This window comes from Fukomys damarensis, unplaced genomic scaffold, assembly GCF_012274545.1.
Source record: "Fukomys damarensis isolate Sample0158 unplaced genomic scaffold, DMR_v1.0_HiC HiC_scaffold_17, whole genome shotgun sequence".
In the NCBI taxonomy this organism is placed as follows: Eukaryota; Metazoa; Chordata; class Mammalia; order Rodentia; family Bathyergidae; genus Fukomys; species Fukomys damarensis.
In genome coordinates, this window is record NW_022900929.1 from 7679961 (window position 1) to 7695783 (window position 15823).

General features: G+C 41.0%; 1 protein-coding gene across 1 annotated transcript in view; it reads right to left on the reverse strand.

Moving 5' to 3' along the window:
• Positions 1-14540, reverse strand: part of Tbx20 (T-box transcription factor 20) — a 48831-nt gene extending 34291 nt beyond the window's left edge. Inside the window, exons 1-4 of the mRNA XM_033765332.1 lie at positions 14224-14540; positions 13105-13269; positions 8594-8702; positions 3132-3290 (exon numbers count right to left, since the gene is read on the reverse strand). Of these exons, the coding sequence (XP_033621223.1) occupies positions 3132-3290; positions 8594-8702; positions 13105-13269; positions 14224-14315 (525 nt within the window). The 5' untranslated portion in view covers positions 14316-14540. The remainder of the gene's footprint in view (positions 1-3131; positions 3291-8593; positions 8703-13104; positions 13270-14223) is intronic.
• Between the last annotated feature and the right edge of the window lie 1283 nt (positions 14541-15823).

Sequence of the window (15823 nt, forward strand, 5' to 3'; positions counted from 1 at the left end):
CATTCTTATTGCCATAGAAATCTTTAAAAGTGTCACGATGTCGCATATCTCTGTGTCAAATGATTCAAGGGAGGGGAAAGTATGTGGTCATACAGAAGGAGAAGGGAGAGAAAAAGAAGAAAAACAAATTGGGGAAAATATTACTGTTGAATCTGAGTGGTGGGTGTATGGGGTTCATTCTACCTGTTTTGTATATTTGAAATTTTTCTAACTAAAATAGTTGAGTGGAAGAAGCACTGAAGAGATAACGTCATTAAAGGCGTGCAGCTCCTACTGGCCCCAGCCAGAGCTGGCAGATCTCCGGAGCTGCAAATTAGGATGGGACCCACCTGCTGCATCCTGTGCCAGCGGATGAACAGCAAGTGGTTGTTTAAGCAGGAAGCCGGAGGAGCGGGGTAGTGGGAAAGGGGAAGAAAAAGAACTGAAATCCTCAGAAAATGATGGCTCAGAGTCCATCAGAGTCAAACTGAGAGGAGGTGACATTCTGGAGAGCAGCACGGAAGTTAAGGACAGCCACTCTCGAGTCTAACCCCCTGGATTAAAATCTGTGACGGAAGCAGCCAGGTCACCTTGGGTGACTTATTTAACTTGTGCCTCAGTTTCCTCAATTCTGCAATGCAGAATAAAAACAGTATGGTTCCTATCTCATAATATCATTGTCAAGATTAAATAAGATAAGGCCCTTTGGTGCTTTAAGTACCTAAATGTTAGTCATTATAATCAAATAATAATAATAATAATACCCTCCTATTTCACTGTACTAAGGAGAGGTCCTGCCTCTCTATTACTTTAGGATAGCCCTGTCACCTATTAAACAAAATCTAAGGCACTATGTTTTAAACCTCCTTTAGTTTTTTTGTTCTAGCTCTATAATTTTTACTAAATACACACACACACACACACACACACACGCACGCACACACCTTATTATAGTCTTGATTTAACCCTCTGAATAGAGAATTTTGATAAAAGCACCAAACTTCCACATGACAAGTTTTTATTTTATTCCAAACCATCAATAGGACTTCTTAAATTTTTACAAATCTAATATTTAAAGTTTTAAATCCAATTGCTGCAAAATGAATTGAATGTTTCTGAATCTATGAGAGTTGAGTTCCATGCCAGAATTCCAGGGGATAGCACTGGTTTGGGGGTTTTTGTGGATTCCAGTTGATACCCAAAGCTTTAGTCTGGGTGTTCTCTGAAAGATTTCCCTTCTGTGTTGTCACTTGGGAGATAACTGAGCAGCCATAGTACTTTACTTTTATAATAAGATGGTTCACATGATAACAACCACTCACTCTTTTACCTCATTCACACCACTAAGATTTTAAAATCCAAATGGTGATGAATTCTCTTTTGAAATTCCTGAGATGGTGCAGCCTCACAGTTTGCAAAGGCAGTTTATTTACACCACATCTGATCTTCACAGCAGACCCCTAAGACTGCTTAGTTGTCAGCCCCAGTTTTCAGATAAACAAAATGGCAGCCATGGTGAGGAAATGAGACCTAGTCAAAGTCCTACAGGAAGTAGGGGTGCTTAAGCTTTCCATGTCCACTCTGGCCACTGGCCCACAGCCTCTGTCTGGACCTGCATTTTCTCAGCCCCATTTGGCTTTTCCAAAGAGACTGCCCCATATCTCCCCAGCTTGGCTATCCCAGGATGGACTCTGGGTTCCCCACAGACAGCACCTAACAGTTATTTATTTGGAGCCCAAAATACAGTATCTCAAGAGGAGACTACCTACAGCTAATCGGATAGAAAAGGCAGGACACAAAGTCCTAGGAGGGCTATTAACAGTCAGATTTAAGTATGAGAGTATGAGAGTATTAGTTCTTCTGAGAGTATGAGTTCCTGTTACTGCAGTATCTAGATTTCAAAGGGCATTCTAGCTGGGCATGGTGTGCAGGCTGATGCACTCTGGGAGGTGCATCTCTCTGGCCGGTGTACTCTGGGAGGCTGAGGTAGGAGCACTGCAAATTTGAGCACAGCCTGGGCAGCTCAGTGACTTAGCAAGACCCTGTCCCAAAATTAAAAAAAAAAATGTAAAAGGGACTGGGGATGTAGCCCAGTGCAAGGGCTCTGAGCTCAATACTCAGTACCTAAAAGAAAAATTCTACTTCTGGTCTTTCGTCTATGTCTGTCCTGGCCCCAGCCTCCTCCTGTAGGGAGTATTACTATTCTACGAGCCTTCCAAGCTCTGTAGGCCACGACAGAAGAAATTTATAGGGCTGTGTCCAGCAGGTTGGGCCCTCAGTGGGATCTTGATGGGTATTTACAAAGTTAGATGAAACCTCAGGGATGAAAAAAATGGATAAATATGAAATATGAGGTACCATAGAGAGAAGATATATGACCCAATATTATAAATTGGATATCTTGAGGTTAATTAAATGCATAATAGTTTACATCCTTTAGTTTATTATCTAAAGAGACATTAAAGCCCTTTTTCTAGAATTATCCTAAATTACAATAGAATTAGATACTTAAATATCACAAAATATCTAAAGTATCAGTAGCTCAGGTAGTCAAAGATGTGTGTTTAATTGATCAGAAAAATTGAACTTTAAAATTTTATGAAGCAATAAGAATGTGCTTCTGCATGTTATCAGGAAGAAGGAGTGGAAGTGGGTAATCTTCTGGAGAAGAAAAATTGAGAAGGCAGAACTGGGTAATCTCAGCACTCTGGGAAGCTGAGGCAGAAGGATCATAAGTTTGAGCCCAGCACCCAGCCTGGGAAATTTAGAAACTTAAGAAGGCTTAGTCTCAAAACAAAATGGCTGGAGATGTGGCACAGTGGGAAGGCTTCTGTTTCAATCCCCAGTACTGCATGAAAAAGAAAAGAACAAGAGCACGAAGAAGAAAAGGAGGAAGAGGAGAGGGAGGGGGGAGGGGGAGGAGAAGTAGGAAAAAGAGAAAGAAAAGGAAGCAGAAGGTGGCAGATTAGGACAAGCTTGGGCCAGAGAATGGTCAGTGAACCACTGGACCTAGAGTATAAAGATTCTAGGAAAGGCGATATGATCCGTGATCACCGAACACACTCTTAGAGGTCCTAGGGCTCCCATCTACTCCTCTCTGCAAAGTGCACGTCCTCGTTCATGCCAGGCACCCCGCTGTGATGTGTACTCACCAGCTGATTCTGGTAGGCTGTGACCGCTGTGAAGACTGTCTCTGGAAAGATGAACGTTCGGAATTCCTCAGACTTCAAATTGAGCAGCGAGGCCGTGTGGTCTTTCTTCTTAATGATGTGCACCCGAGGCTGGTACTTATGCATTGAGTTCAGAATTATCTACGATGAACAGATGGGAAGTACTGAATTGTACAGACTTCTACCACTAAACAGGCCAATGCACATACAGGCAAAGCCAGAAACATACAATCTAAATTTCAAATCCAATCTGAAGATTAGGATCTATCCCTTCCTGCGTTAGGTGCGTTATTTTCACATGATACAGTGGAATCATCATTGTGAATCATATTTTACCAAAACCTGCAAATAATACAGGTTGTTACAAGGCTCTTTCTAAAATGAAAGGGTGTGGGGCCATGTGGAGGGTTACATTTTATTTATTTTTAAAATTAAGTCTTTAAAATATTTTGGCTAGCCCAGTTAGGCCAAAAAAAAAAATGCACATTTAAACTTTCTAAAATAAAATATATTTTCTAGAAGGCCAGGTTGTTATTTAGGGAGAAAAAATAAAAAAATTTAGAAAGCAGTGCAGTTACTAGACAGATCTGGGTTAGAAACCCCAAACTCCACATTCTACCTCTTTAATCTTGAGCCAAGTGATCTCACCCCTCCTGCTTTTAGACCCCACCTCTCCTGGTTAGACAGTGTAACCCTTACAAAGGACATAGGAAACAGCAAGCACTCAGTGTGCCTGTGAACTGGATGATCATGATGATGATTGCAGCACCCTTGGTTCCTAACTTCCAGTTATAAAACTACACCTCAATCACAGCAACGGCCAGCTTCCATTCTGTAGCTAATAAAAGCTGCCAGATTCTTAAAAATCATAAACACACCCTGGTTAACAAGGCAGCTAAGAAACCGTATTTTCCTTCACTTATCTTCTAAACAAAATCTACCATTATGAAACCCGAGTGACAAAACTCAATTTTTAGACATTAAAAAAAACAAAACAAAACAACTTCCCCACCTTCCCTACTGTTGCCTAAATACCCTATATAAATCTGCAAGATTGGGTCTTTCTTTGCTGGGATGGGAGATGCACATTGTGTATGCTTCACCAAGCTCCCAGCAGAGACCCTTGGGAAATATTTCATTAACAGTACAGTGGGATGGAAGACACCGTTGGTGGCTGCGGCTTACATTGTGACTGGTGGCTCCCTTGTTTTCCCAGCTTTAGCAGAGTTGTATAGTTAAGCACTGTGGGACAACTTGTATACCCGTGGACCTCTATAGATTTAACCAACCTTGGATCAAAAGTTTCTTTTCTAAAAACTGCATCTGTACTGAACATGCAGAGTTTATTCTTACCATTGTTCCCGAAACAATACGGCATAATAGCTATCTCGGTAGTATTTACATTATATCAGGTAGTATAAGGACTCTAGAGATGTTAAAGGATTTAAAAGGTTATGTGCCAACACTGTTTTATTTTATATGAGAAACTTGAGCATCCATCCATTTTGCTTCTCTTTGGGGGTCCCAGGACAAAGCTCCTCAGGATATGGAGGGATCTGCTATATAACAAATCTCTGTTGCCAGTCTCTTTTAACTTTTAAGCCAATTTAAGGAGGAGAAGAGTGGAATTTGCCCATGCTACTTTGGGTAATCGCAAGTCAGAATAGGAAATAAATGAGATCTTCAATGAATAAAATGAACTTTACAAAATGATGTCATCTCCTTGTATAATTCATTTATTCCAAGGACTCCAAGATATCCGCGATTAACCATAAAAGCAGAATAAACCTGAAGCAATAATATTGTGAAAATAAACTTCAACAGTCCTTGTATACTCTCCTAAGCAAATAGGAAGAGTTTTCAAAGTGCATATTCACTTACTCACCCACGCATTCACAAACTAAAATGAAAAAGCCTGAGCTTCAAATAACATCTCCCTCCCCACTCCCCTCATCCTAGGCCACGTTCCTTTGGGAATGGTCCCTGCATGGTCAGACCCCAGGGCTTCCTGACTCTGCTCAAGGACTCATGAGGCTGAGAAACTGGTGGGAATGTGGATCCTGCTTTACTGGAGAAATAAATGAATGATTTTTCTGTTATAAAACTAAACGCATCTGTAAGAGTTCTTCAAAACTGCTTCAGAAACTTGTCTAAACACAGTACCTAAAAATTCTTCCTTGTGTATTTCAGAACATGCTAATTGTGATGGTTATATTAAGTCATAAAAGTTCTGAAGCTAAAATGGATACAAGCAACCATCTAAGACTAAACAATTTGCCAGGATCTAATCTTGGCCCTATCTGGCTAGAATTCAGAGCTCCTAAATCCAGCTTAATATCATTCCCACCCATGAAGCTGACCCTAAAAGAAAAATATTTTCATTTTGAAGAGTGGAATCCTCAAGTCTTCCTGAAAAGACCCAAATCATTCTTCTAAAAACTTCGCATATGAAAAATATGAGGACCGGAAAAGAGTTTCTTTTTCCTTGCAAAGATTTCCATTGGAGCCCAAGAAATTTTAATATGAATGGTATTAAGAATGATCACTGACTTACAAAAAATATCACTCAAGCTGGCATTGTGGGGCACAACTATAACCCCAGCAGTCCGTGAGGGTGAGGCAGAAGAATTATAAGTTTGAGACCAGCTTGGAGTACTTAACAACTTAGAGATTCTGTCTCAGAATAAAGAATTTTAAAAGGGTTGGGATGTAGCTCAGTGTTATGGCCCTGGGTACAATTCCCAATACCTTCTCCACCTCTCAGATACTTCATAATTAGTACATTTTAACCTGAAAAAAAATTATGAATGGAGGCATCCCTCATTTAAAAAAGAGATAAAAATTATGACAACATCAGGGCTGGTGATTTAGTTCAGTAGTTCCACTGACTGCCTTGTAAGCTCAAGGACCCGAGTTTGATCCCCAGTACCAGGAAACAAAATTATGACAACATCCATAAAGGTCAAATATATTTTCCAATATGTAAAAAACCAGGAGCATGTTAACTTATTCTCAATATAGTATTTAAATAGCACTATTCACAGTCCTACCTTAACCTGCTTACTTCCTGACTTGCTTGTTTGATGGTTGGATACTGTATTTGTTTCCAGTTCCGTCCAACCATTTAAAATCAAATCTAGAACTTTCTAAATTATTATCTACTTAAATCCATCTTGAGGAAGATTTTGAAGCACTTCCTATAAATTGCACAGATACAATAAAAACTAAAACTTTCAGTAATAAAAGCTTTATTTAATACAAGAGATGGGAGAATAATTATACCACTCTATCTAAGCCAAGGAAGGTAACTATGAAAATATCCATGTTTATTAGCAGAGTGAAGAGATAAAATGGGAAAAAATTTTGCTAACTAATTTTTTTGCAGAGGATTAATATCTAGAATATACAAAGGACTGAAAAAAATCACCCAAATCAATAACCCATTCCAAAAAATGGGCAAATAAAATAAATAGACATTTCTTAAAAGACATACAAATGGACAATAAGCACATGAAAAAATGTTCATCATCTTGAGCCACTAGGAAAATGCCAATTAAAACAACTTTAAGATTTTATTTCATCCTAATAAGAATGGCTACCATCAAGAATACACACACACACACACACACACACACACACACACCAAATAGTGGCAAGGGTGTGGGGGAAATAAACCCTTGAACCCTTGTTGGTTGGTGAGAGTGTAAAATAAAAATAGTACAACCACTATAAAAATCAGTGTGGAGATTCATCAGAAAACTAAAACTAGAAATTCCATTTGACGCATCTCTCTCCCTTCTAGGTATCTTCCCAGAAGAGTTAAAGCCATCGTCATAGACGAGTGACACAAACGTACCCATGTTCATAGCAGCATGATTTACAATAGCTAAAATGTGAAAACAGCCTAGATGGCCATCGGTGGGCAAATGGATAAAGAATGAGTGGTGTATATGCACAATGGAACTCTATTCGGCCATAAAGGAGTATGAATTCAAGTCATCTATAGGAAAATAGATGGATCTTGAGACCATAATGTTAAGTGAAATAAATCAGACGCAAAAAGTTAAATATCATTTGGTTTCCTTCATGTAAGAAGTCCAATTATAAATAAAGAGTGAAACAAAGGTGGGGGATTAAAAATGATGAAGACATAGATAAACAGAGAGCCATCCTTTGAACAAATGTAGATTTCATGTGTTGTAAACATGTGTCGCTATGTTTTCATAAACTGGGGATCCAACTGTGGACCTGGGCTTGTGAGGCAGATAGCAGCACCACTGAGCTACATCACTGGCCCTCAAACATGTATCTATTAAAGTAATAATTATAGTACATTTTTTAAAGGGCTAGGGATGTAGCTCAGTGAGAGGCCCTGGATTCAATCTCAGAGAGAGAGAGGGAGAGAGACAGAGAGAGAGAGAGAGAGAGAGAGAGAGAAGAGAGAGAGAGGAAAGACCCATGTTCTTTCTGTCTGACAATGGAAGCAAAGCACACAACAAAACAACCTCTTCAATAAGAAGTGTGCAAGTCTGCAAGTTTTCTTAACATAAATCTAAAACAGAACTGGTGTGTAACTTTTATTTAAGAGAACTGAATCACATCACAGACGACACCTTAAAAAGGAACTGTATAAAATGTGCCAGGGCCTTCAGATGCCTGTTCTGTTGACTATTGATGAGAGCTCAGAGTTGTAATTTCCTTTTTTTTTTTTTTCCACATTTCAGAGAACCGACACAAAATCAACTGTGCTTTGTTTTTAATTGCAAGGAGGTTGTTTTCCCCTGCAATATTCGGGATTTAATCCAGGGCCTTTGCACTGAGCTACATTCCTAGCTTTTCATCCTTTCATTTTGAGACAGGGTGAAGTTGCCCAGGCTGAGCTCAAATTTAGCCTCCCGGAGTGCTGGGATTACAGGCATGGGCCACCAGGCCTGGCATCAAACTCTCCCAAAGTGATATGTAAAGCATTTTTGCAAACTCCTATGTCAAGACAGCCCTTGTGTTCTGTTGTATCTCAGGGGAATGTGTTCTGCATATTGACAGGGGCCCCAGGAGGTCTGAACTCATCTCTTTTATGCTGTGTTTACGTCCTACCATCATCAATCAGATGCTTAACCTAATGAGAGGTTTCAGGTCACCTCCAAAAGCGCATGTTCTCCATGTTTCCCTGTCTCAGGTAAGAAAGCAGCTGCAGGCGCACTAGGAAATTCGTGGTGCAGAAGATCCCATACCCTTCTGTACAGAAAAGGCCCCCAGACCCCTGTATGTGACTTCCGGACAAAACCAGTCAGAGTCCCCTGAAGAACTCATGCCTGCGCTCACAGGATGACTCAGAGATGGAGAGTGGAGGTGGAGAGGTAGAGGAGAAGGGGCGGAGAGAGACACTTGGTGTGGTTTTGTTTCCATCCAGGGAACCCCACACAGCCAAGGGGCCTCATACTTACATGGCCATGTTGATCCAGTTCGTTGTTGGTGAGTTTCACCTTTTCAAAGGACACCATCTGTTTGAGTAGCTGCTCCCCGGTAAAGGGAGAGTCGGGGTGCACGTAGAGCCTAAGGAAATTATGAGAAAACTGTACTGAGATTTTTTAAAAAGTCTATCTCTGGGTTATAAAATGCGTGGATTCTGAAGAACACAGTAGCCTCTAAGACATAGCCTGTTCTATTTGCTCTATATATCTCAAATTTATTGACAGAAATGCCAAAATAACTACAATATCTTATGTATTTCTTCAGGTACCAATGATTTAAAAGGGGCAAAACTTAATAAATCTACTATGTGCTGAGTAAGCCAGTTTTTAAAGATAGGTTATTTCATCTACATAGTTAGCTACTATTCTGTGTCTATCAAATATAAAAATCTCATTGTAGATATTTTTCAAAGAAAGGCTAGGCTACACTATCTGCGCAAGGTTTTTTTTTTTTTTTCTTTTTTGCATGAGTTTTTATTACAACCATTACTGAAGAACAATGAAAACAAAAATTTGAAAGAGGAAACAACTTTAGACAACACAATTTTTTAACGCTTAAGTCGCTCCATTGAAAGCATGTGCACATTACAAATATAAGACAAAGTGATTTCAGCACGGATACATGGAGGGTTTTTTGTGCCCCCCCCCTGCAGTGCTGAGTACTGAACTCAGGGCCTTTGTACATGAGTTACACTCCCAGTTCATTTTTTATTTTTTACTTTGAGACAGGGTCTCACTAAATCACTGAGATGCCCAAGTTGGGCTCAAATTTGCCATCCTCCTGCCACAGTCTCCCAGAGTGCTGGGATTACAGGTGTGCACCACCACTCCCAGCTGGGGAGAATGTTCAGTAGCCCACAGATGAGAGGTGAGAGCCTTTTGCTCCTTCTGGTACTTTACACATTACCACATACTCATATATTGGTTGGTGCACTCACTAAAGAAGCATTTAAGGCTGGCTAAGCTTTGATTTATTCAATTGGTTTATTTGTAAATAGCTTAAACAAACAAACAAACAAACAAACAAACAAACAAACCCTTTTATCCTGTGTGGATCTGTTGCTAAGTGCAAGGCACTCTTTCACTGCCTGTAACACACACCATTCCTTTCCCTGCGGCCATCCTCTTAAGTACAGCTCTTTGGAAATCCTAATGCTAGTATAGTGACACAATCTTTCCAAAATCAGAGGGAAATTACAGAATTAATGATAAGGAAGGCGAAATCTTTGTTTTAATAGAACAAATTGTTTTTCTTTTTTCTTTCTTTCTTTCTTTTTCTTTTTCTTTTTTTTTCTGGTGCTGGGGATTGAATCCAGGGTCTCATGCATACCATGCACATACTCTATCACTGAGCCTCAGGCAAATGCTGATGAACTCTTTTATTCATATAACAGGTCACTCCTATGGATGTTTTGTATAGGATCCTTATAACTATAATAAACATAAACGTTTTGGTTGGGAGCAAAAGCAAAGGGAAAACATCAGCAAATACCTTTTCTTACAATTTTCATGTAAACAGCCAGGAGTCTGCACTGTGGTTTGTCATGAGAAATGGCTGAGCTCAGAGAAATCACACCTCATCGGGGCTGGAACTCACCAAGCCCAGCAGGAGCAAAGCAAAGCTTGGGCTGGCAGCGCTCCTGGATCTGACCAGACCCGCAGAAGACTTAAAACTTAAAATTGGAGGGCTCTGTCTGCCTCTTGGTTCCATTGTTTCAGGTGGGGAGCTCATAATAACTGCTTTTCCATGAAAGCACGGTAGCTTCTCGAGTTTCATCTTTCCAAAGTTGCAATTTTATTTTTAATTAGTAAATTATTTTTATTAGTATACTTTAGTGATGAATAATAAATATATTCATAGTGGGGTATTGGTACATATCCATATCACGTCTTGATCCTTTTTTTTTTTTTTACTTTATTTTCCCCTCTCTTCCCTGTCATTTTCTCCTCATACCAAGCTCTCCTTCCTATCTCCACAAAGTCTGTCTTCCTGTTTTAAAAAAACAAAACAATAACGACAACAACAACAACAACAAAAAAAAAACCCAGGAAAAATATTTTCAGTAAATAGAAAAAAAGTTGTGATTTTTACAGTGCCATAGTTTTATTGATCAATACCATATTCTACCTCCCTCCAAAATAATCAAAATCACTGGATGTCCTATTGATGAAAATGCTCCCTTTTAAACCAGTCACTCTATGTAATCACATTAATAAAAGCAACTTATTTAAATGTCAGTTACTTGAGAGAAAAGATGTCCTCTATGAACATGTAACATTATTTAAGGCACGAATAATGTCTTGCCCAGTGTTACTCAATATTGCCAAGCATTATTTCTTCCTTCTAATTAGAAAGAACCGACTAGTGAACTTCAGTCTAGGCTAAAGTGCTTCAAAGACCTAGAAATACAAGGACTTGCTGCCATCAAACAAAAATTCTGGGTGCCTGAGTTCTTCCTCTTTCTTTTATGGAGACAGAAAATATAGCCAACTATTTCTTATAATATTAGAAAAAAACATAGTTGCTTAAATTATCTAGAATATTTCTATCCCATGATGCACTATATATTTTTATCTAACATCAATATAAACAAGCTGAACTAGAATAAATGCAAAAACACACAGGAAGCTACTCTTCTCTCAAGCACCCATCTCACCCCCACCCCAGACTTAAAATTCCAGCAATAGCTTAAACATGCTTCAGTTGAGATAGTGCATTGGTACATGCTTTCTTTCTCTAACCAGAGCAGATTAGTAACATAAACAAGACATGTCATATTTCCAAAGTCTGCTGCCTGCACCATTCCCATACCTTCAGATAGGAAGAAAATGTATGTTAAATAAGAGTGATTAACTTCTTAGGGAAAAGGCTGGGGGAAACAAACAAAAAAAAAAAAGCAGTTCTTGCTTACAAGAAATGGTTAGGAATCTGCTAAAATGTTTCCGTCTCTCCCTGTCTCCCTTTCTCCCTTTACTCTGGTCTAAAACAATATTGAAAAGTTAGGAAGGAAGCTCAGTAAGAATAGTACATTGGCTAAGAAATAGTTTTTTAATACCACTAATTTTATTAATTTGATCTCTGCTGTGAATTAGTACATCTTGCTCAATTAAAATAAGTGACTTGTGTCTGGGTAGGGTGGCACATACCAGTAATCCCAGCACTCTGAGAAGCTGAGAGAGGATCAAAAATTCAGGCCCAGCCCAGGCCATCTAACAACTCAGTGGGACTATGAGAGAAAATTAAAAATAAAATAATAAAAAAGAGACCTGTAGATACAGCTCAGTGCAAAGGCCCTAGGTTCAATCCCTGGTACAATCAAGCTAACTAAATATGTGACTTGTAATTTTTAAAATATTTCTTAGTCCTGTTATTTAATACTGATTTGGAAGGGCTGCAAAGATGATCTTCCTAACCTCATTTTAGAACAGAAAATTGAAAGCCTGCTGTTCATCTCTTCTCTAGAGCAGTTGGTATAGTATAAACTCAATAATGTGATCGACTAAGTAAGCTGAGTATTCTGACTGATGGATGTGTAAATTATGTTGATTCTGCACCTTCTAGGACTGTGGACCAGATACAAAGAAACAACCATAGCTTCAAAAAAATCTGCACATTGAAATAAATTCCTAGTTGTGTCAGGAACCTTCAATCAATTACAAAAAAAAAAAATATTGCTCACGAAACAACTTAAAATTGGTGAGGTTTTTGAACCCAAAATATAAAGCTAATATTCTGTTTTATATTAAAGTTTGCAGTTAGAATACTGTAATTTCAGCTCTTACATCGTACTTGCTGTTCTGAAAACCCTAGGATCCTCATTTGGGCAAAGCAGCAACAACAGAGGTTTGTATAGGATTTTTCTTTTAAATAGGATACTCAGAAAAACACTATGAGCAATAACTGCCACAAGAGTGATCATATATTATATCTAATAGATTATGCTTCACATAAAAGAATATTAACTTGTTGAATTGCATTCACCCACTAAAAACTGTAGAGGGGAAAAAAAGAATTTACTTTTCTTAAAAATCTCTGTACCCTTTACTGCTTAAAAAGCAACACCTTTTTACCAAATGATACTTAATATGTACAATAGGACACCCTGAAAACCAAGCTAACAAAGATCTAGAGTAATCCTAAAATATATTCTTCTAAAAAAAGGATTTTAGGGCACCCCGTCACCAGTAGGTTTACTTAGTCTGGTTTTAAGCAGCCAGTTAGAAATTTTATAGGCATCCAGAGGTTCACATTTCTAAGGAATGTTCAAACTGAAATGTAAGGAAATCTCTGAAATAAATTATAAGGAAAGACAAATTTTAAATGCACAAACTCTGCCTTTCTTGGAGACTAACCCGCCGGAAGTATGGAGACTTGGAAAGCTCAGGCCGGAGCCACCTGGCTGCTTTAAACACAAACACAAACCGGCTCAGAATTCACAGAGGGAGAAATGCATTTGTTTGCAGGAGGCTGTTGGGGCACAAACCTGGCGGGCAGCGGAGGATCGGCTTTGCCGGCCACCAGCCAGGAGGAGCGGTGGTAGGCGTAGCGGTACCTCTTGTTGTCTACCGGCACGATGTCCATCAACACGATATACTTGGCCTCAGGATCCACGCCTGAAAATGACACCCGGATGGTGGGAAACATCCTCCTGGCAGAGAGAGTGGGGGAGGGGGTCGGCTCGGTTTACATGTCCCAATGGCCGGACCCAAATTAAGGCAAAAGGGACAGGAACACATCCCTTCCTTTCTTTCTCTGTTACCCAACCTTGAGGTGCTCCCTTTGCTTTCTTGGAAAGCCCCGGAGATGCCAACAGAGAGACACACTTGCATGCAAGGTACATGATTTTAAGTGCCAAAACCTCATTGCCAGGTGAGAGTTTTGTGTTCCAACCACCCCCAAATCTGAAACTCTGTAATCATATCAAGTCATCGTCAAGGACTTTACATTCTGGAGGACCCAGTCACCAGACCTGACAGTGGTGCAGCACCCAGGGGTGAATGGAGGACAGTGGGGATTCTTGGAATGAGTCTTAGAGACCCTGTGGGCATTGAGCTGGAAGGATCTGGTTCAAGGCCACCGACCTTGGGGGCCTTTGCTGCCTGCATGTGGCTTCCAGCCCTCCAGACCCACCCAGTCCCAGACCAAGGGACCACTCTTCCAACCAGTATCTTAGCTTTCAAATTTCACTCTTCAGGTTTAAATTTTAATTTGTAAGGGGAGCTGCATCTTCGGCACACAGAAAACTGAGAATGATTAAAGAGAAGCCATCCCCTTCCCTCTTAGCACTCAATGGCCCTGCATCCAGACCCCCTGGAGTTCTGATCCAGTATCCAGGGTCTCCTAGGTTCTGGGAGAGGAGGCCCAAAGTCTCCTGTCCCTGTGGCTTCTTCCCAGGCCCAGTGGGGCTCCCCAAGGCCACAGCCCGAAATACCAGACATCCATTTCCGCAGCTCTTTCCCAAGGCCAGCGCCTGGAAAGCAGCTGCCTTTGGTGGACACTGCCTCCACGACCTGCCAGATCCCCCCCGTCCAGTCCCCAGAAGTACCCCCAAGCACCTCAAGCATCTCTTCATCCCACGCCCCATCCTCCAAGACCTGGCTACCTGCCCGACTTGGTGATGATCATCTCTGTGCCCAGCTCATGGAACTTGTCCCACAGCTCCTTGGTCTCCAGATTGCAGGTGATTTTGGCCATTTCCTCGCTGGGGATGATGGGGGCGGTGGGGATTAGAGGCTCAGTGCACAGTGAGGAGGAGGATGGGCTGCTGCTTCCTCCCCCGCCGAAATCCCCCTGAGCGTCCAGGCTGGTCAGCTCACCCAGGGGCTGGGCGCAGGACGACTTCTCCACAAATTGTTCTGTAGGCACAGGGAAGGGACAACTATAGCTCTCACTGTCAACCCAGGAAAGACTCGGGGAAGAAAGCAGATCCAAAACAACCTGAACTGGGCTCTGGGAAAGTGACACAAATTCTGGGACTCTGGCCAGGACCTAGCACTGTGGGAAGCCTGCAGGCAGCTCCTGGAGTGAAAGGTCCCCTGCTTGGTACATTATTTAACGAAACCGCACAGTTCTAGAAGTCATATGATTGAAACCCCATGGGGGAGTCAAACTATGAAGAACAAAGAGAAGGATGGTGATCACAAAGGATAAAATGAAAATATTCCTACGGTTTTCCCTCCCCAATTCTAGATTTCACAGACTGGAACATGGTACGAGTCTTGCCTCAATGACAACCTGATTTTTCTTCACAGAGACCAAAGGAGCAAAGATTCTGCCTTTAGCTTCCTTCACTTTGAGTGGAGCTTTCCCTTCCTTGATGGAGCACTCCCTCTCTCCCTCCCTCCCTCTCTCCCTTCCTCTCCCTCTCTTCCTCTCTCTCTCTCTCTCTCTCTCTCTCTCTCTCTCTCTCCCTCTCTCTCTCTCTCTCTCTCTCTCTCTCTCTCTCTCTCTCTCTCTCTCTCTCCATAATAGAAAAAGGAAAGTACAAGGAGATAAAAGAAAGATATAGATGTTCTTGAAAAAGAGTAAGTTGCTTCAGCTGTACGAGGAGAGAGCAAAACAGAAAGTACAAGGAGATGGAAGAAAGATATAGATGTTCTTGAAAAAGAGTAAGTCCCTTCACCTGTACGGGGAGAGAGCAGAACAGTTTCATAGCACGCCCCACTCCCCAAGCCTGAGAGCTTAGGAAGGACTCCAGCATCCAGCTTGTTAGGTCACAGAAGCAGGCTGTCTGGGACATTTCAAAAAATAATTCTATGAAACAATTACATGGCATCCGCAATTGTTTTCCTCCCCAAAAGACACCCAAAGTGAGGAAAACAATGTCAACCCCAGTGTAGCAGGGAACTAGAGTGGGAAGAGCACTTCAGGACCACCCACAGCTTAGAACAGCAGCACTTAGGAGCCCAAGGTTCTCCTGCCAGCTCACAGGGCACCCACTGCAGCAGTCACTTTGATGGAACACAGGGGGACTTCTGTAATTGGCCCAATTATCTCCCATCCCTTAAAAAAGAAACTACTTGGATCTGCAATGCGAAGCCATCTCCAAACAGCTCTGCTCTACTTCTAAGTTCCCTCCAGGGCTGGAAACAAGCTCTGAACGTCTGCGCGCACCTGTGCATGATCTATGTGGGTTGTGTCGCGTTCATACCATAAAACCTTTTGTTATTCCTCACACTTCTTCTGAGGTCTGGCAGAAGGGA